Source organism: Sebastes fasciatus, chromosome 2 (genome assembly GCF_043250625.1).
Source record: "Sebastes fasciatus isolate fSebFas1 chromosome 2, fSebFas1.pri, whole genome shotgun sequence".
Taxonomy (NCBI): Eukaryota; Metazoa; Chordata; class Actinopteri; order Perciformes; family Sebastidae; genus Sebastes; species Sebastes fasciatus.
In genome coordinates, this window is record NC_133796.1 from 29,883,911 (window position 1) to 29,905,532 (window position 21,622).

The 21,622-nt window shown below is 42.3% G+C and overlaps 1 protein-coding gene across 2 annotated transcripts in view; it reads right to left on the reverse strand.

Moving 5' to 3' along the window:
- phlpp2 (PH domain and leucine rich repeat protein phosphatase 2) overlaps positions 1 to 21,622 on the reverse strand; it is a 50,268-nt gene that overhangs the window by 23,429 nt on the left and 5,217 nt on the right. Inside the window, exons 2-5 of one of the 2 annotated variants that reach the window (XM_074617882.1) lie at positions 20,702 to 20,982; positions 13,361 to 13,494; positions 2,279 to 2,469; positions 794 to 919 (exon numbers count right to left, since the gene is read on the reverse strand). In XM_074617882.1, the coding sequence (XP_074473983.1) occupies positions 794 to 919; positions 2,279 to 2,469; positions 13,361 to 13,494; positions 20,702 to 20,982 (732 nt within the window). Of the gene's footprint in view, positions 1 to 793; positions 920 to 2,278; positions 2,470 to 13,360; positions 13,495 to 20,701; positions 20,986 to 21,622 lie in introns of both variants that reach the window. The other variant, XM_074617874.1, reaches the window with a different exon arrangement.

Below are 21,622 nucleotides of genomic sequence, written 5' to 3' on the forward strand. Positions count from 1 at the left end.
TCATCATCCCCATAGAGTCTCCATAGAAACCTCTTGTCTAAGTCTCAGCCTAAACACAGTGCACTAACAGGCTACTCTAACCCAGTAATCCATACCACCGTGGTAGAGAGAGATCCTGGACTTAGCATGAATCTGCAACTAATTGGATTTTCTGTCTTTTTTTTCTGTTGGCTTTCTCCCTCCATGGCTAATTGTATGCTGGCTCTGCCTCAGTGGAGGCTCTCACAGAGGCTGTTCAGCTCCAGGAAGGAGCTGCAGTACAATAGCCATTAATTAGGATATTAGAGACAAAGCAAGCTGAGCAGAACAGAAACAATGACTTTTTTTTTTTGAAGAACAGCTGTGAAGTCCTGGCAAGATTCTCTGAAAGACACGCAGTATATAACACAAATACAAAAATGTGTTTGGGTCATTTAGCATCCTCTAATCCACAGTGACTTGTATGACAAAAGCTCTACTGCTGAGGGCCTTTGTAAAAAAAACTCAATAGAAGTGCCCTCTGATGGAAGCAAAAATGATAAACTATGTGAATGGAGGTATGCCATTCAATCAATGCCAGACACCGCTGAGAGTCTGCCTCCGTGGAGCCAATCAGACGCACTCAGAGAGATGGTTTCTGATTGGGCGACTCAACAGGCAGAAGGCAACTGTAGTCCCAACATCTAATCTCTGATTTAAGTACAAACCTAGAGGGACGAACTGGAAACAAACAAACTGCTGCTGAGAGAAAACATGGGAGACACATATTGTGTCCTGCACACACAGCAACACACACTCTTTGTCTCTTGCTTACTTTTGATGCCTGCCGATGCCATCGCTGGTAGTCTGCGAGCGTGTCAAAGTTGACAAAGTATGTCTGGGCCTGTGATCCGGCGGAGCTGAACATCAGACAGTGCTGCCTCCGCTTCACCTCCTCCACCTCAATACAAAGACAATACACAGATACGATGAGGAGGAACACTGGGAGAGAAAACACAAACGGAAAACAATGATTATCATTACTCATTATTGAAATGATATTGGTAAAAGAATAACTCAATGTCATCTTAACACAGTTACATATCGGTCTGTGTTGTTCATTCCTTCAGCTGTGTGAGCTGTAGAGAGTACAATACTAAAAGCATTAATCAATTGTGACTGCACAACTGAGGTTTACCACTGAAAATCATATCAGCACAGAAATGTCAGCTACGTCTTCATTTGATTGTTGATACAAAGTGAGAGGAAATAGGGAGATGGTCCCTGTCTGGACCCTGGATGTATAAAGAGAACTGGATACAGCGTTGTATGAAGCCAAAATGGCTCGACTGCCGAATGATAAAGTACCCGTATCATCCGGCGATTTCCCGCATCCATTGAGCTCATAGAGCAGGCGCAGTAGCGTTTCCTTTAACCCCGCCTCCCAGCCCTCAGTCCAGCCCTCGGACTGGGGCTCATTCACATGAACAGTGGAAGGGAAATAACTCTGGATTCGGCTATTAATGCATTTTACAACTTTTAGCACCTAATGATTGAAATGAGAGCTATTCAAATGTTTGCATTGGGAAGTTGATTCACCTCAAAAAAATTATCCGCTGAGTTACAGCCGTCTCTTTCCCAATGTAAGTCTATGGGAAAAAGTATTTTTGGGTGTGACGGACACGGAAGTTGTAGTACCACCGTTTGACCACTACGATTAGTAGTAGTAGTAGTCGAGCAAAAAAGCAAAAGCCAACTTCCACAGGCCAGAATATGACAGCTCAATGGTTGTGTGGGGCTTTTAATAAAACAAAATATGTCCTTATGTAAAAGAAAACTAATGAATCTTTGATTTTGTTCTTGCCCATATTTCTACAAGTCTCATATAACCTGTTTCACAAGCCTGAATATGACAGCTCAATGGTTGTGTGGGACATTTAATAAAAAATATCAGTAAAAGATCTTTGATCATGTAGTTTACATGTCACATACAGCCTTCTGGCAGAGTTCTGGCATGCAGTCGGCTGCACATAAAACCCTAAGAATGACAAATAAACTTTGCAGTCAAGCAAAGATTGGTGTGGGGGCCAGATCCAAATTTGCAAGGGCTAGATTTGGCCTGGGGGCCTTGAGTTTGACACATGTGGTCTACATGTACAGTGGTGCGTCATCTCTTTAGCTGATCATATATCTAGCCATCTAACCCAGCTGTGTTGTTACAGTGTAGCTACACTCAGCTTGGAGTGTGGGCCTCAACCCAGGCACAGTGAAAGGTTAACACCCCTTCAGTTTATCTGATCTCCAAACACTGAACTCTCACCTTTCCCCCCACCAGGGGCAGGATGTGCATCTTCCCAGTCAGGCTGTCTTTGACGGAGGCCACGATTAGACAGGTGCCGCAGAGGATGACCTGCCGCTCTGCCCACTTGTGCAGCTGCGACTTGCCCTTCCTGACGCTGAATACGCCTTTCAGCAGGGTCCGCTCCTGCTGGTCTGCATTCACTGGACGCTCTGGGGGGAAAAGCCCACACGCGGAGGTTGGTGTAGATCTACAGACATCGATCTATTGCACAAGAACCCCCAAGCCTGCTGTGCTAAACAAATCCAGCTAATTAATAGCAAATGTTCTGCAGTTACACATAGGATCGAAGCTTCCAGAAAATGAAGTCATACATAGTCACAGGTCAGTATGATATCACCTATAGGTTAGTCAGCTCCTTAGATTGCAGGAACTGATCTTACATCAGCACTTAGGATGGACACTGCCCTATTATCTCATATACGGTACATCTAGACAGATCTCACTGCATAATAATAATATTGATCTTAGACCCCCTTTACACCTGGCATTATAATGCGTCTTGTATCCAGATTGTATCTAGATATTTAACCTGATTACAATTACATCTGTACACCTGGTAAATATGTGTCTTTAGTGTCCATACTGAGATCCGATTACTCTGTCTGAAAGGGCTGAGAAGAAGCCTCCAGAGGCTACACTACGCACGGGCTTACAGCCAGGAGTCACCGGAGAGGCAGTGTGTAATGCGTGGACACATCAGCCTCAATCGCTGTTGATAACTACCAAAGCTACGGAGCCCAAAAAAGTCCTAGCATTATGTATTTCCGCCCACATAGTTGTTGTATGTGGATTGAAAACACAATTGCATTTACACTTGTGTTCAATATGGTCACAATGTGTCCCTGACCACCTCCGGCGGTGGTTTGGCTGATTGGATCACAGTCCGTCCTTGGGTGCGTTTCGGGTGTATGTACACCTGTACTTTCACATGGTCAAGCACTATCCGATTGCAATCCGCTCAACCAAAACACGTGTAAAGGGGTTCTTAGAGAAAGGGGGAGACAGTTTCTCCATTAAACTCCATTATTATATAGAACTATTAAAATAAAGACATATTAGAGTTCTGCTTTGACTCAACCCAAGGCAAAACCCCATAATTTGTTGGAAACTGTGAGATACGGGTTGGGTTTGGGTTCAATTCAGATTCAAATTACTAAGAAAAAATTACTAAGGATTTAATCTCTTTCTCCCTCTGGCCGTCTGTACCAATCTGTGTTCATGTTTGTCAAGTGTTGCAAGTATATACACAATGCCCAGTGAGCAGTTGGAAAGAGAAAGAGTACAGTAAGGTAACAGCACACAAAGGAAGAGGTAAAATAAATATAGCAAAACTATTCAGGTCTAGTTTGGCAGTACCAGTCTGGTTTGGTGTTGGAGCAGTGGGTATGGCAGGTGCCAGAAGTTTAAGCCATAGCGTCTCAATGAAAGATGCAGATGGGGGCCAGGTTCGGGTCTCAGTTGGAGGCCAGTGCAGAACTCGAAGCCAAAGTATCTCAACAGATCGTGCAATTAAGGATCCAAGCTCTTTTTCTCTTTCAAATAATTCCTCCTCCCTCTCTTTATAGATCAACCTTGGATCTGTGAAATCAACACGCCAGTCAACACATCAGAGCTAAGGTGCAGGTAAATTGTCAAAGTGTCCTGGTAATGTTGTATGAATAATTTATCTATCTATCTCTTCGTTCTTTCTCTCTCTCACTCTATTACTGTATTAACCCAGCAGAAGCATCAGTCATATTGATGAATGACTCAGGGTTTTGTCACATTAAATTTCACTCTTTTCAATTAAATTATGCCAACTTGCACAGCAGGCAGCTTTAGCTGACCAGTGCTGAAGGACACATCAGACAGCAGTGCTGTTGTCTCTGCCAGGCTTCAAGTACACTCAGGTTAATGGCAGGTCAAATAAGCAGAGAGGAGACACTGCCTCAACCTCTTGTCCTCTGTTGTTAAATTTTCCTCAAACCAACTTATGCTGCCTCCCACTCAGAGGCTCTCATTGGCAATGAGAGCTCTCTCTCCCTCGTTCTGTCTGACTCGCTCTTCCTCTCCACCTTCCCGTTCACTTCACAAGGGCATCTAAAATGAAATGAAAGGCTGCTCATGTTTTTCTTCGCCAGGGAAACTGATAATGAACAAGCCAAGTGCTTCTGACAACAAATTGGCTGTCTGGCAGATCAATAGTAGTGACTGATCCTTGGGCGTCCCCTCACTCAAAGAGAAAATTGGAGACACAAACGCAGTGATGGAAAGTATGGAGCTATGTGAAAGGAGAAAAACACCTGGACATGGAGCTGGATATTGATTCGAACCACAATACTGTTTGGTACGGACCGTAATGTGTCTGTAGCACAGAATGTAGAAAGTTGGTATTGAATGTTTCAGATTCTTACTCTTCTTTACTTACTCTTTGACAAGACACTGACGTTGGAACATTTTAGTTTGAAGACGTGTTGGACGATGTATGTATATATTCCTCCAAGAAAGGTATCAAAAAAGTATAATTTTGATATTGGTACCGAAACTCAGGTATTGTATTGGCACCAGTGGGCAACCTCCATGGTCTGAGAAGTGAAGCCAATGTGGAAGTGCCTTAAACTTGCATTCTTTCTAATAGCCAGCAGGGGGCGACTCCTCTGGTTGCTAAAAGAAGTCAGATTGTATAGAAGTCTATGAGAAAATGAGCCTACTTCTCACTTGATTTATTACCTCAGTAAACATTGTAAACATGAGTTTATGGTCTCAATCGCTAGTTTCAAGTCTTCCTCAATACAGCATGATGTTCATTTAGTAAATTATGGTCCCATTTAGAGTCAAATAGATCATAAAGCAGGATAGGCTACCTTGTGATTGACAGGCCGCTACCGCGGTGTTGCCTGATCTGGATTGTCTTACAAATTTAACCCTTTCACAGTGTGTTTTCAGTTCATCAAAGTTAATTGTAAAATTTTGGTTGCATTCAATCATTTTGATATTCCTACCGAAACTCAGGGATTGTATTGGCACTAGTATCAAAACATTTAAAACGACACTCATTCCAACTGGACAATTGCCCAACTGGAAAGTATGGAGACAAGGTATCACTATCATGGACTGACGCTTAAATCCATGCAAGGAATCAACACACAAATCCCTTCTCTGTATGTCAAATACCACAAAAATGTCATCACATACTCCATTTGAGTATTTGTAATAGTAGTATACTGTCGACAACATAAAAGGTTTACAGAATATAGCTTACAGCGGAGAGAGTAAGTTAGAATAAACCAAAAATAATATATTCATTAAAACAAGTAATTAAGCAAAACACTCGCCCACTGCAGTGCACACATCAATAAACTCATCCTCACGCACCCACTCGCTACGAACCGACACAGGTTGACAAGATGCTCTCACTGGCTTCACAGTATATCACCAGAAACAAGCACACTCCACACTTAGCTTTGTAATGCTGTCAGGGGGCTACACTCTTAAGAGCACTACCTGCAGGATGTTAACACACAGTCTGGTCTAGCTTATTATGAACATCCATATCGCAAGAAAGAATTCCTAAACAACGCTAAAACCAGTGTGAAGTGGTTTGGTTGAAGATTTCCAAAGTGACTTTCCATTTTATGATATCTTAGTATACCAGCTATAATCTTCTGTAACTTCATCCTAATTTAAAATCACACTATATTTTTATTCTAAAGCTTTTCTTGATTTGTATGAAACTGGTCATCTAACACAGACTGATATGAGGCAGAACATACATTATTTGTGCTTCTGTGTGAGAATTAGCTTACAACTACAGCACCACAGACTCACAACTAGAGTAGAAGCACCTTCGGCTCACAAAGGAGAGCTGAAGCGATTAGTCGATGAATCAATCGACAGAAAATGTGCAACTATTTTGATAATCGATTGATCGTTTGAGCCATTTAGAAAGCTAAAATGTTTGTTTTTGCTCCTCAAATGTAAGGAATTTCAGATTCAGAAGTCCATAAGATCAACAAAACTTTCAATCAGTAAAATAATACCTCAATTAAATTAGTTGTCTGCTGGAGCTTTTTAGAAATATGCACATAATAAACATACAAAATGCACACTTCAATTCACAACATTGCTCTTCCATATCAATACAACCACTCATCTGAAAATCGTTGGCCTATTTACACAATATCAAGCAAGTCCCAGCCATAAAGAGTCAACTTTTAAAACAAACACACATGCTATCCCTCAAGGTCTGTGGGGCTATTAGTTGCTAGGGAAACAGGTTGTTCACAAAATCAAAGTCCAATATGAGTTGGTAAACCTCCATACTGTGTCCAGCAACTTCTGGCTGCTGGCCAAATCAATCCCATCCCACTGATGACGGATAATGTTGACCATTCCCAGCGGTTCCGCGAGGGGTTTGGTGACATGGTCGTAGATGTTGTGAAACACTGTTTTCTGTTACAGGATGTTTTTGTCCAAGCTACGGGAGTCTGGAGGAGCAGGGCCACAGAGAGGCCGTGCTGCCTCCACTAAAATAATCATCAACGTGTCAAGCGGCCTCCTTGGAGAGGCTGCTAAACCACAGGGACAGTGTGACAAGTGACAGATCAGAGAGTCGACTTTACGACTTCTTATCTCTCCTCAGATCATCTCAAGTGTGGCTGCGTCCTTCACTCGCCCACAAAACTCAGTGACACCTCACTTCACATGTCATGCCAGATGAGCAACGAGGTCCCGGCAGGTCAGATTCGGCTCACTTATTACTGAAGAATAAAAATGGAAGGGAGAAAACGGGAACAAAGAGGGATATTAAGATAGGATGTGATTGGGTGATGACAAATAAGAGAGGAAGTGAACTGAGGAACTAAAACAGGGTGGAGGGCTAGAAAGGAATTAGTCAAACTTATGCCATTTGTCAAAATAGCTCCTTACAGAAGAATAAAACTGGGGTAACTGCATGTCTTTATATCTATGAACTGCTATATCAATAGTAAACATTGTTAAAGTCGCTAAATTCAAATTCAGAGGGATTGCCTCCACACAGCTCTCAACATGGCAACGGCTGAGTCGGCGGCTAGCAGCTAACGGTGCCAACAGCACGGACAGTGCAAACAACGGCAACAGTGCTGGAAGAGATAACAATGTTTACGTTCAAGTATTAGAACTGGAGCACTGACAATTAATAAATTATTCGATAAGCTGACTGACAGAAAATTTATCTGCAACTTTTTTGAAAATGGAGAAGTCATTTTTCAAGCAAATTGATGGTTCCAGCGTCTAAATTATGAGAATATTAAAAAAAAAAGTCTAGTGATGTATTATAGCGATATTATAATAATATAATGTAAGTGGATTACAGTATTCATAATTTATAGATATGCAACAATTAATCAATTAATTGATTAGTTGTCCACTATGAAATTAATCGCCAACTATTTTGATAAAAGATGTGAATATTTTCTGGTTTCTTTACTCCTCTGTGAAAACTGAATATCTTTGAGTTGCTGACAAAGCAAGACATTTGAGGATGTCATCTTGGGCTTTAGGAAACACTGGTGAACATTTTTAACAATTTTCTTGCATTTTATAGACCAAAAAACTAATTGATTATTCGAGAAAATACGAAAATAATCGTTAGTTGCAGGCAGCCCTAATAATGTGTCAGCTCACTAAGTATTAATAAAAAGTTGGCACCACTCTGACTTCAACCAAAGTATCTGCTCTGTTGCAAATTACATTACATTGCAAAATGCTCCATCTAAAATTATTAATCATTGTAGGAGAGATAAAGAAAATGTTATTTACCCCCAAACAGGTAAAGTGGTCATTCTTTCTATTTTATTATTTATTTATATTTTAACGTCATTGTGCCAATTTTCATTTTCTTTTCTGTAATAGTTTTACTTTGTATCTCCTGATCTTGTTCTGGAGGCTGTTTTTGAAACAGTTTTTAACCACATGATTTCAGGGCAACTGTTGAGCACTCAGTTGAACACAATACTCCCAGTATCCCAGAGCTTTTTTGTCTTGCTCAAGATTGCATAGATTGTGTTAGCATGCAGTAGGGGGTCAGTGGAGGCGGAAACACAGTCTGATTTGACTCAGAACAGCAAGCTCTTTTTGGCAGCAAATTCAAATTCAACCCACCACCCAGATGCCTCCTCTTGGTGGTCTGTGTTTACCTCTATTTAGAAAAAAACTCTTATTTAAACTTTGTGCAAGGAATTCAATTCTGATATCAAATAAAGCAAGCCTTCACTGTGCAGAACACAGATGGGAGACGCAGCACAGCTGAATGCAGATGACATTAAAACAGACCATTAAAATAGTGTATATCTTTCAGCAGCAGTAAGCCATCTGACTTGAAACTGGCCATGAGTCTTGGATTAGAGACAGTCTGCAGGTTTCAAATGAGAAAGAGGAAATCCTCGGGAGAAACTGAGCTCCATCACAGAAACAGCATGTTACGAGGAGCTGTCAGGAAACCACGGAGAGCCCGCTCTCTGCAGAGCTCTGTTGCTCGGGGCAATTTTGTGGGAACCCGGATCTGAACAGAGTTTCATTTTTCTCTTAAATCTCAGTCTGACTGCTTCTCCACTCCCCGTAAACCAATTCTTTCTTCCTTTATACCATAAAATGAAGAAGCAACCTTGTGCTTGGTTATCCACTGTGATTTTAGCCTTTCTGTTCCTCCAGGACATGATTATCATGACTCAGGGATAAACCACTGGGCCTCAGAGTTTCAGACATTGGTTCACCGTCCATGTCAGCACAGTTTAGGACATTCACAGTCTTCATTTAGGTTTAATTCCCATTAGTAAATCAGCACCAGCCAAATCAATAACTTATTAGGGGAGTTCACACTGCTCTCAGATGACTTATTTCCTTCTGCTCTGACACTGACAGTGAGCTCAAAGATGTAAGATCACCCAGGCAGAGGTGGCACAGGGCGCAGTGGAGTTTACAGCAGGTCTTGTCTGTGCTACAGCTGCATGGGCCGACACAGAGAACCACTGGCCCTCAGGTCTCTGCTGTTGTTTTCACTAGGAGCGTTTTTTTATGAAGTCAGCATTTGGAAATATTTACTCCCCCGTCCACGTTTGTTTTCATCTCATCTGTGCACCGCAGCAGGACGATGTGTGTGTGGGGGAAGCAGGAGGTCGGAGAAGGTTCGAGATGAGTTTCCGGAACAAATACGAGGACGGTAAAGTTTAATAAATTACCTGCTGCATTGCACTTTGAAACCCTTCAGTGGCTTAAGAGAAAATAAGGCCATAAAACAGACAAATGCATGCACTTGACAATGAGCAAAAGCGCACACCTAGAGAATGCCCTTCTACTGAATTATTATAACAAACCAATGTCTACTTGTAACCCTGTACCTCTGGTTGAATGCCTGTGAGCCAAGAGGTTTTTGAAGAGGCAAACCTAACATTTCACAAGAATAAAATGAGAGAAAGATCAGAAAATATAAACTTTTCATAGCAGAGGTATGCTTTTTTTTCTTCTCCTTTACAATATTGTTACAGTTGAAAAAAAAAAAAGTATTTCCCATTATCAATTGTTTTCAGAGCTAGTATTTCTTTGGCAGAAAGAAATTCCAATGAAAACCAATGTGGTTTGTGGATTATTCAGATTATTCAGAGTAGCCAAGACATTGTTTATGCTGAAAGACATGCTGCTGTTCACCTTTTTTAAAAGTGAAAGTACAAGTAAAAGTGAGCACCATGAACAAAAACCCATTCACCTCCATTGTACTGTGGTGGTGACAATTATCTTAATACCTGGGTACATAAAACCAGAACTATCAGCATGGCGAGATGCCCTTTTATCAACTTGCATTCCCTCAGGTTTATTTGCTTTCAGGTTGGGAGCCAGTGATGTAGACGCTCAAAGCATATTGAATGCAGAGCTGACACATGCAGTGCACCACATCGGGTGGTTCTGTAGCGGCTGTAGTTTTTACTGATGGACCACAGTTTCCCTCATCTGCTTAGTCAGATCATTACCCCTGACAACAGCTGTGAGACAAGCAAGCACCTGGGAGAGGGATCTCAGAACAAGGCTGTTGTTGTGTGTTTCAACAATGCATCACAGCCCACCTACAACACCGCTGTGGGTGGGAATAAAAAACCAGGGCTGCCTTGTGCCAGCCAAAAATTGAGGTGTACTGGTGAAGCTGTATGACTGAAGAGTTCCTGAACACCAGCACGGGGAGGGTGGGTGAACACACTGAGATAATTCAGTACAACCAGCAAGTTTATACTCCAAAACAGTTACTTCTCACTACCTCCCCAGTTTTAAGGACAGAAAATGTCCAAATGAAGTTGTGCTCTCAGCCTTGGCGGAGCATCAAGAGTGCCTGAGTACCAGTCATGCCTGGTCTCTGGTCCTCTTTTCCCATGAGTTGACAAAAGGAGGCAGGAAGTCTCCAAGAGGCCTGGCTAGACTCTGACCAATGTGGCCTGACTACTGATAGTAGCCAAGATCCGACCAGTTCTCATGTTGGCACAGGGCAAACAACTGTAAAGCTTCCATTGGACACATAGAGACTAGGAATAAGACTGAGGCCACAGTGAGTTTAAGATCTGACAGCTAAACAAACAGACATCAGTTGTATTACCAGGCAGAAATAAAGAGAAAGTTGTATTCATTCTAAAGAGGCTAGCTAAAGTCAGAAAAACACAACACTGTTGCTTATAATAAAGTGGCAACCGCCGGGTCTGAAAAGTGAGAGCCTTAAACTTGCATCTTTCTAACAGCCAGCAGGGGGCGACTCCTCTGGTTGCAAAAAGAAGTCAGATTGTATAGAAGTCTATGAGAAAATGAGCCTACTTCTCACTTGATTTATTACCTAAGTAAACATAATAAACATGAGTTTATGGTCTCAATTAGGGATGTTAATAATTAATCGTTTAACTGTTAACCAACAATATGAATTTTGACCGATTAATGCTATCAGTTAAACGGTTAAAAGAAATATTAAAAAATCAAATAAAAAGTTGAGCAAAACTCAGAGGAGCAGCTTGTCACTTAAAGGAGAGTAGCTGGTCCACCTTAACAGTGAGTCTGAGCTGGTGTTGCAAGATACAGAAACTTGACCTTTGTCTTGAGGAGTTGTAGCTGACAGAGTACGCCGGGCAGACACACAGCTGACAACTTCACAGCAAAACTAATATTGGGGGAGACTTTTACTGGGAAAGTGGCTGCATGTGTCCACCACAATACATGCAGCATTGTGGCTGCTACAGTAACTCTCCCAGACAGGTGAACTCTCCCAGTTGTCTGTTTTGCGCATAGACTGCAGCTGGCAATAAATGATGGATTTAACCTGTTTGTGCATTGGCTTATCGTTGCAGCTGTGCGGCTTGTTAGGCACTACAACCACAGCACCGCTGCATGCAAAGCACTAATCTTGTTAACGGTTGATGATCGGTTAACGTGGGTCGGTTATCAGTCAGCAAAAAACAAAAATCTAAATTAGCATCCCTAGTCTCAATCGCTAGTTTTCAAGTCTTCTTCAATTAAATTATGGTCCCATTTAGAGTGAAATAGACGATAAAGCAGGGTATGCTTCAGGTCGTTACCACGGCGTTGTCCGGTCTGGGAGTTGTCCGTGTTTTTGTCTCATAACTTTAACCCTTTCACAGTGTGTTTTCAGTTCATGAAAGTTAGTTATAACCTTTTTAGTCGCCTAAAAGTGTCTCATTCATTCTCATTTAGCTCCACCCACTCACGTCACTTCTGGTTGCAAAGAAAAAAAGATGGCGACGGCCAAGACCAAGATGGCGACGGCCAAAATGCCAAACTTGAGGCTTCAAAACCATAGTTCACAAACCAATGGGTGACGTCACGGTGACTATGTCCACTTCTTATATATATATGCTTATAACCCAAATTTCATTCTGATGAGTGGTGATTATCAAGACTGTGTAGTGTGTTTATGAAAGATAAAGCAGGACGCCACCTTATTCTACACAGAAGTCTAGGATTCAAATTTTACGCTTCTCAACTGAGCATGAAAAATGTCTGAGAACCCTCACAATTATATCAAACATGTTATGGGGCATTTCTGTGTGGAGTTTGCATGTTATCCCCTAAATTTGTTACTAAGTCTTCACAGTCAGTTTTTAAAGTCTCCTCATGAGTCAGCCAACCAGATAATTGCAATACAAAGCGACTGAGATTTGTGTTTAGCTTGTATTCTTATTCAGTGTGGCAGCGCTGCATTTTAATGTAGGGAGGGTTGTGTACTTTATGTGGGAGGAATTACATGTGAGCTCTTTAGTCGCTGTGGTTTGCTCAGTCTTCCTGTTTCACTGGCACAGCAGCATGTGAGCAGTTCAAACCCCCTCACATAAGGAGTTCCACTGACTCAGCAGGAACATCAGTCGGTTTATCAAGTGGAAACACATTACCAAACATCGTTCACCATTTACCCTTAATGGCAAGTCCCATAATTATTGCTACTGTAAGAGTATCATTAGACCGATGCACAGACTCAAATGGGGAGAGCTAGAGATGTCTGTTGGTGTATGTGAGCTGTATTAAGACACATGCAGGTATACAAATGTCTCCAAATAGTCACATCAATTTTGCAAGTGCATTAATATATCACACTGACACAGGGATACTTAATCACCCCAGTCCTGGGGTCATGGGAGCATGTTGACAGCAGCAGGTGAAAGGCAGCCCACATGGGGGTGGAGAATCACCACAGGATGAAGGATGGCCGGTCACTTATCATGAGGCCATGATGGGTGTGTGTTTGTTATCCCAGGCTATATTGAATACTAGAGACAGCTTCAGAAAGCCATCACTCTCAGGGAGCCTCGAACAACAACAACTGGCTTCACTTTGTCCTTGGTAGAAGCACACACACTTTCATGCACACACACAGACAGAAGATCAAAAGAGGATGTAATAAAAAACGTTTTGCAACATTTGACCTGCTGCACCCTGTTTTTAGGCCTTCAGGACAGTTTTCCTCCTGCCATATCCCACTGAGCAGCAGCAGATCATAGTGAAGATTGGGGATGATGGCCCCTGTGGGTCAGTACTCACCACTGTAGAAACGGATCAAACAGCTGAGGTCGGAGTTGGCTGCTTCTTGCTGCACTCGTACAGGCTCTGCGTAGCCCATGGCTGCCAGGTAGTCATACAGCATCTGGAGCGGACGCTCAGAGGGGTCCAGCCTCCTACAGGACAAAAGAAAAGGAGAGGTGGTGTAACAATGACCGCCACTAATTGGTTACACCAGTTTCTCTCACTCAGTCAGTATTAAGTGGTGCAGGGATGACGTATTTTTGTAGGCAAAACCAGGAAGTTAGCATCGCCATGGGTACCCTCGACAAAAAGCGGATTTATCCATTGGGTTTTGGATTATTGCAGAACATAAGCTCTGTGGCAAACGTTTATGATACTTACACGTTTTGTTCAGCAAGATCATTTCCACAAATGAACACCACTTTTATGATTTTTTGAGTGTGAATGCAATTGCCAGAAGTAAAAAGCTAACGTTAGGCTATAAACGAACTACACGGTCGCACGAACGTGAGTATACACAACGAGGCTGTAAAGGCAGACGAGTCGGCGTGATGATGTTTAGTAGTCCCATTTAGCCACTTGTTAGCAACCGCCTTTTTGAAGACACGTAAAGCAAATTCACAAGTAGGATATTTACTGATGTATTTTATATCGTAGAACAAAACGTTCAAATCTCTTCAGCTTGTGTTGACCACAGACCTTATTTCAGGCATCTCACTAAAAACCCATTGAAAAAAAACATTAAGACGGGAAGCAGAAGTGCTAAAATGCTAACTCATTTCCAGGTTTTAGGACTCATTCCTGCACTACTCTGTAAGGGGAACACACACACTGAAGCATTAACATCAAACTAAAGGTGGGCCGTTTCTTTATCCCCATTAAAAACAGCAGACAGTTTTTGAATGGGATAGCAGAGTCCAGAGAGAGTCCAACTCCAAAGAGAAAAGCTCTTCTTGTTCAGGAGGTCTAAATATGCAGCACACCACATACTATATGTATATACAGCACTACAAATTTCAATAGCTTCAATGGCAGATGACCTGGCCAGGCTGAAAGCACAACTGCCAGGGACTGACCGTTGATTCCTGTGTGCTGTTTTTGGTGTTTCGTGGAGTTTTATTAAAAGAACAAATGTTCTAAGAGGTTTGACAGAGCTCCGGATGGTCATTTGGAGCCACAAACTTACCAAACCTAAAATTGTAAAAATGCGCTCGTGCAAAATCCAAAAATGCGATTGGTACTGCTGCATCTGCAGCTTCAATGGTTTGGGTCTGCACAAAATTAGATAAAGGAGTAATAATCGCATTGCATCTGCACCCTTCGGGATTTTTTACATAGCCATTGAAAGTTTTTCCTTCATGCAAAAACTGCATTTCTCACTAAGACTAGCAAAATGAACTAGGTACATATTCACAGTTATTTTCTCAATAAAACCCAAATCAATTTGTTAAAATGTATAATTAAGTCCTTTTTCCCTCTAGCTGTGCATGTGACTTAAACTGAGGAAATCATCTCGGTCCACTAGTTATCACTTTAAGGACTCTTCCCGCTGATTTCTAACAGGAACAATGTCAACGCTGAAATCCGGTACCCCTGATTCAAGCAGCCTTTCACATAAAGGCTTACTGTCTGGCTGCATGATGGAAGTCTTTCAATCATGATATGCACTATACGATATGCAGAATCATGTTATTTCAGAGATCTGTGGCCACAACACCTCAACACCTCAATGCAGGATTTACAGAATACAGCTTCCAGCAGGTCAGCTAGAGGAGAATGACTGACAGTCCCTCTTGACCATTCACACTGACTTACACTTAGATATGCCTCATTTAGTCACAGATCCTCCAACCTTGGGCAATGCAGCAAGAAGCTGTTAAATCTCTGTCAAATGCCACCCAGTGGGTTCATCCGTCCTCAGGGTGGAAGGTAAATTATGCGGCACACTATGGAAATGTGTCCCTCGATTTACTGTAGCCTGTGTATATGTGATAGGTGGGGTTTACAGAAACAATGGTGTATCTACACAGATGTTTTCACTTAATTTGGTTAATTAGACCTCTCTGGACTGTGTTTGTGTGTACACACAGTGGTTGATTGACCTTTTCTTTACACTTTTACATTTATTATTAGTTTGTGCTGTTGATTCCCAGCATGGTTCAACTCAACATCAACCTGAGTAGAGGTCTAATCAGCCATAATAACTGAAAATGGGTGTTAAGTGCGAAAACTGACTCGGTTTGCAGGAACAACGAAGATCAGATAAGTGTATTTTTTATATCATCAGGGTGTGTTTTACATTTTATTAGCTGGCAGGAGATGTGATGCCTCAGCAATCATAGATCATTTAGCAAGGTTTCAGTTTCTTACCATAGATGCTGAGTGCTGAGTGAAAGAGGTTGTTGTTTGCAGAAGAAGCAGAGGAAAAGGAACATTCCCAACTGTGTAAACTTATTAACTGGCTGCTATCCTTGTACTATACCGTCAGGTCCCACCTCCTGTAAAAATCAATAACCAGACCATACTGGTACAAATCTTACAATTTACAATCCAAATCACAATTAAAAACAAAAACATCTTCCATCAACACGTTCACAACCCAACCCCTCCCCTCGTCCAACAGGCCTTTCACCCAGCCGATAGCCTTCACCTTGTCAGTGGTGAGCCAACAAGATACTGGCCCTGCATCACTTATTTGGGTTGTGTCTGATCAAGCTACAGGGGTCACCTATCCTGACTCCCTTAGCTGGCACTGTGTCCTGATCCTTCGCGAGGCTCACAGGGGTATTCTTGAATTGCAATTGGTCTGGGCCCTCACCATACAGATCGTAGATACAAGCAGATGAGATTTCTCTGTAGGGCGACTGACCTCACTTTACATTTCAGAGTGAGGAGCTCAGTGATTTGGGAGGCCCATGGTGTCAAGCCACTAACTCCTCTGAGAGGAGTCAGTTGAGATGTCTGGGAGCCTCCCTTTGGAAGTGTTCTGGGCATGACAAACTGGGAGGAAACCCCGGGCATACCCAGAACATGACAGAGGGATTATATATCTCATCTGTCATGGGAGCACTTAGGGATCCCCAAGGAAGCGCCTGTTGCTGGGAAAAAGAGCACTGGACTGCTCTGCTCACCATGTTGGCACTGTGACCCTGACCAGGATAAGTGCCTCAAAAATGGATGAATGGAAGGATGGATGTCCTCCATCAACTCCATTGCCTCAGTAAATTTATCTTAAAAGGGAGTTTGTCTGACTGAAAATACAAGCAGGAAAAAAAACAGACCATGTCTTCCTGTAAGCAGCACATTACTACAGGCTATAAAAAGAAAATCACTAAAAAAAGCTTCCATCCCTTCCATCGTGTCCTTACTCACAAACCTTTCTTCAGTGCTTGTCTCAGTGCTGTCGACAGCTTTGTATGATAAAGATGTTCATTTATACAGTGCACATATCTATTATAAATCACAGTGATAAAACCTATTACACATAGAACATCTATCTATAGAGAGTTTATAAAAATAAGTTACAAAGAGAGAAAAGATAGAACTAGAAGCTCCTTTAAGGTCAAACATAAATGGAGTCCTAGCTCATGCATTTTCCATGGACATGCATTTAATGCATTTAATGCAACCTTAACTTGTCTTTACAGTATGTGCTTTCTGTCTGTAATGGAATTTACTTTACATAAACAGAAATCATAGTTTACTTAAGTCACCAATACCCTGTTTTTGGATGAAGAAGATTTTAATATTACATTTAAATCCACATGGTTATACTCGCCTACTAGACTGGCAATTTCAGTGCTGTACTGCTGGAATGCAAACTGGACCAACACAGCCTATCCACAGGCTTACCAAAAGCCTTTCATTTATTACCAGTCGGCATGACTCTGCAGTGCCTACAGCTTTTAATCAGCATAGATATAATGAAATTGGTTCATATGCTGTTAGCTGATCACACTATTGGCTACCAGCCTATGAAGTGATTAATAACCTCCAGTCATGTTTCCAGCACAATATCTGCAGCACGTCCATGGCATGATCTTCCAGCCATTAATACTACAAGCATTCGTTTACAATTCTCCACTAAAAATACACCTACTCACATTTTGCTGGTACCCCACACGTCTTGTACAATTTGAAGATTTTGCTCTTTCTCAATATCCCACATCATAAAAAAAAAAACTGAACAGACAGTAAGGCTCACATAGAATATGCCATAAACCACTGTGATTTTGCATCCAATTTGACTGTTATCAGGCCATTAAAGGACCAGCGTGTAACGTTTAGGGGGATCTATTTGCAGAAATGGAATAAATATTAATCAGTATGTTTGCTTTAGTGTATAATCACCCGAAAATGAGAATCATTATATTTTCGTTACCTTAGAATGAGCCGTTTATATCTACATAGGGAGCAGGTCCCCTCTCCACGGAGTCCGCCATGTTGCACTGCCATGTTTCTACAGTAGCCCAGAACGGACAAACCAAACTCTGTTAACTTTTTGTGCTTGGGCCGGAGTCGATAATGTTACTCACTCCCATCGCCGCCACTCTCTCTCTCTCTTGCTTCGCCACTAACTCACCCCGTACACACACTTTACGCACTGGCTCTGCTCCAAATGGCTCTGGAGACGGCCATTCGCGTTTTCGCGTCGGCAACCGTGGCTCTCCAACATGCTTGGCACACAGGAGAGAATCTGGCTAGATACCACCAGATCCTACAAATTGGATCTTTAAATAGGTGTTATCAGTCACTATAAAGGAAAACTTAAAAGCGACATGTTCTAACACGTTGTAAAAGTGAATGAAATGTTACGTTTTTTGTTTTTTTTTAAAGTTATTTTTTTGGGGGCATTTTTCCATTTTTTATTGAGAGGACAGTGGATAGAGTCTTGGAAAGGGGGGAGAGAGAGAGTGGATGCGGAAAGGGCCACAGGCCGGATTCGAACCCGGGCCGCCGCGGTCAGGACCAAGCCTTGGTGCATGGGCGCCCGCTCTACCAACTGAGCTAACCCAGGTGCCCAATGCTACGTTTTGAACACAAACAAAACAGCTTCTTTGGGTTTAGGCAACAAAAACACTTGGTTAGGTTTGGGGAAAAACATTGTGTTTTGGCTTAAAATAACTACGTTTCAAAAGTGAAAGTGAAACTTAATGTTATCGCCCTAACCTTCAACCCATATGGAGTTTCACACTGTCTATACTACAGCACCTGACTTCGGCTTCTGCCCCTGTCATAATTACTACGGTCGCTAGAGGTCACTGTCGTGTTCTTTTATTCCTTCTTTCGGTGGTCTACCATGTGAATAGATGATAATATTGGGTGTAGCAGGCCCTTTATGACCCACATCTATGGTACTTATAGCAACCGATAACGCCTATTTATTGGCCTGATAACAGTGTAATCGGCTGGCTTTCTAATATCTTCACATAGGCTTTCCCAGGAAAGCAAAGGAGGAATGGCCCAGATTCCATCCTGGTCACGGATCAGAGAAAAAGCTTTTTATCCTTTCACAGATAATCAAAGGGTCATTTGCTATTTCTGTCCACATATGTCTTGTGGAGCTGAAAGAGGCGTACAGTCATGTTCCCTGAGGGTATCCTGAGTGAGGTGCTGTGGGAGTATGGGATGTTGGAGTAACTGCAGCAGGTCCTCAGTGCTGTGTTTGCCTTCTTTGCTTTAAGTCAAGATTAATTAAGGTGACATTCTGTTTGTGGTTTTCATGGACAGGATATCAAGTAAAAGCCCAGGCCTGGTGAAGTTTTTATATCATTTAAATAAAGAAGAGATATGGACATATATTTAAAATGACATTGCTTCTAAATTGCTTTTGTTGGATGTTACTGTGCATCATTATACCCAATTCAGCTGTGTTTTTGTGTCTGATGGAAGAGATTTTAACCTATGCAGCTGTCCTAACTAGTTGTAAAACATCTCATGTTTCACTTGCGCTATACTCACATAACTGCAACCCAAAGCATCTTTTTACGCTTCAAGTCATTTTTTCTTTCTTTATTTATTTTTCTTTTAGGCTAGGGTAAGCTTTTTTAGTTTCTTTCTTTTTCCATTTCCATGTTAGTACATGATGAGCTGTCAGATGCTTCGGAGTGCACAGCAGTACTGTATTGAACAGATCCAATGATGAAGGACAGCAGATGTTGGATGCATTTGTTGGCCCATTCAGAGTACCGCCGAATTCACACCAGGCAGCGGGGAAGTGCTGCTCGCCACAGTAATGAAATTTTTCTGCGGCCGGGACGCGTGTTCATGTGTTTCAAGCGCGCCTGATTGGCTGTGGGTTCTCTGGCCGCCCTTCACCGGTAAAAGTGAACTTTTCCCAACTTTTAGTTTGGCCGTACTTCGGTGCAGAATCAAACGGCTGCAGCTGGCAGAGCTCGGGAGTGGCCACAGCTTTTCATAGACATTGCATGGCAGCTCGACGCAGGCTGCACTTTGCCACTGCTCTGGTGTGAATTCAGAGTAACTGAGGCAGGTTTAAACCACATCACTGTGTTGCTTTGAAAGGATTTCAGGATATCTGGAACACTCCGGCCATGACCAAGGAAGGCACAAGCCTCCGAACTACAGTTGGTTTCTGGGCAGCCATTCTAACATTTTAGGATATTTTTACGCCAAATGGATCAAATGCAGAGGACACATGACAGGTCACAGGATATGATAAAGTATAACTTGACTTTGATGACTTAAAGCTTCAGTAGGCAGAACGTTTTTGGCATCATTGGGCAAAAAATTCATAATAACCTTTCAGCATATTGTAATTCAAGTGTTCTGAGAGAAAATTAGACATCTGCACCTCCTCATGGCTCTGTTTTCAGGCTTTAACAAATCTAACCTGTGACGGGAGACTTTGGCCAATCACAGGTCATTTCAGAGAAAGAGCGTTCCTATTGGCTGTGCTCCAGCTAGTGGGCGGAGCTTGCTTTTCTTCAACAGATCTCAACACGGCTGCCGGGTCACAAACTTCCTCATTTTACAGCTAAACATTACACTACAAGATGATTCTGAAAACATTTGAGGTGAGAAAAAGGGATTACAGTAACAGAATATTGATTTATATTTTTATCAGCACTGTCTAGTTTGGCTGTTTGATCGGAGTTCACGAGTGACCTTGACAGCCGGCTCTCATAGACTGCAGCTGGACGGCAGGCTCCAGCTGGGCTCTGATTAGTTGTTTTCTTCCGGTCTGTCTCCGGAGGACACCGGAGGCACATGATTTTTATCAGATTTCCTGTCTCATGTACTACTGTCAGGATATAGTGACCGTTTTATAAAAATAACTTTTTTAATCATATTTGGTCCAATTCTACCCACTGCAGCTTTAACTTAGAGTGTGTTTACCTGACTAGGTCTCCATGCAGCTGAACATAGAGTCCCTGTCCGTCCCTCTGAGCACACAGGTCCTCCACTGTGGTACTGGTGGAGCAGAGCACCAACTGCAGGTCTGTCTGAGGGGTGGAGGAGGTCTGTGGGCCAGAGGCAGGCGTCTGGGGGTCCACTGTCCCCCCATACAGACACACACAGCCCCGCTGGGTGTCCCCCTTTAGCCAGTCCCGCTCTCTTGATCCAAATCTGGTCTTTCTCGTCACACAGCCGCGACTCCCATTCCGCTTCATGTTGCGCTGCTGACACAGAAAGAGTCATGTTAACACATAGATTGACATCAGATACATATCAGCATGTTTAACAGCCATGGGCTGCCTAAAGAGCCTGAAGAGGGCGGTTCAACATGTACTCCTGACCCTCCCAGAGGTGCTATGGGCTTACTCCAACACATCTGTGCTGATAGTTACCAATTGGATAATCTCAATGATCTACTAACTCACATCAAGAGTGGTTTTAGAGTGTTTGAGATCAGGACTGGAACATAAAATGTTATCAAACTAAAAATGTGACAAACATGAGACGGTTTAGTAATAAGTGTCCACGGGGCAGATACAGTCATTTACAGCAGACAGGGGTGGAACTCAACTACAGCCTCGGAGGGACAAAACAGATTTCATCCTGGTTGTGTGGACCAGCTTATATTCCCTTGGTGTTAATAGAGTTGTGCAGGAATGAGTCCTGAAATCCGGAAATGAGTTAACACTTTAGCACTTCCGGTTCCCTTGTCTGTAAGTCAATGGGCTTTTTGAATGGGTTTTTAGTTAGATGCCTGTAATAAGGTCTGTTGTTAACACAAGCTTAAGAGATTTTAAAGTTTTGTTCTATGACATAAAATACTTCAGTAAATATCCCACTCGTGAATTTTGAAGCCTTTAT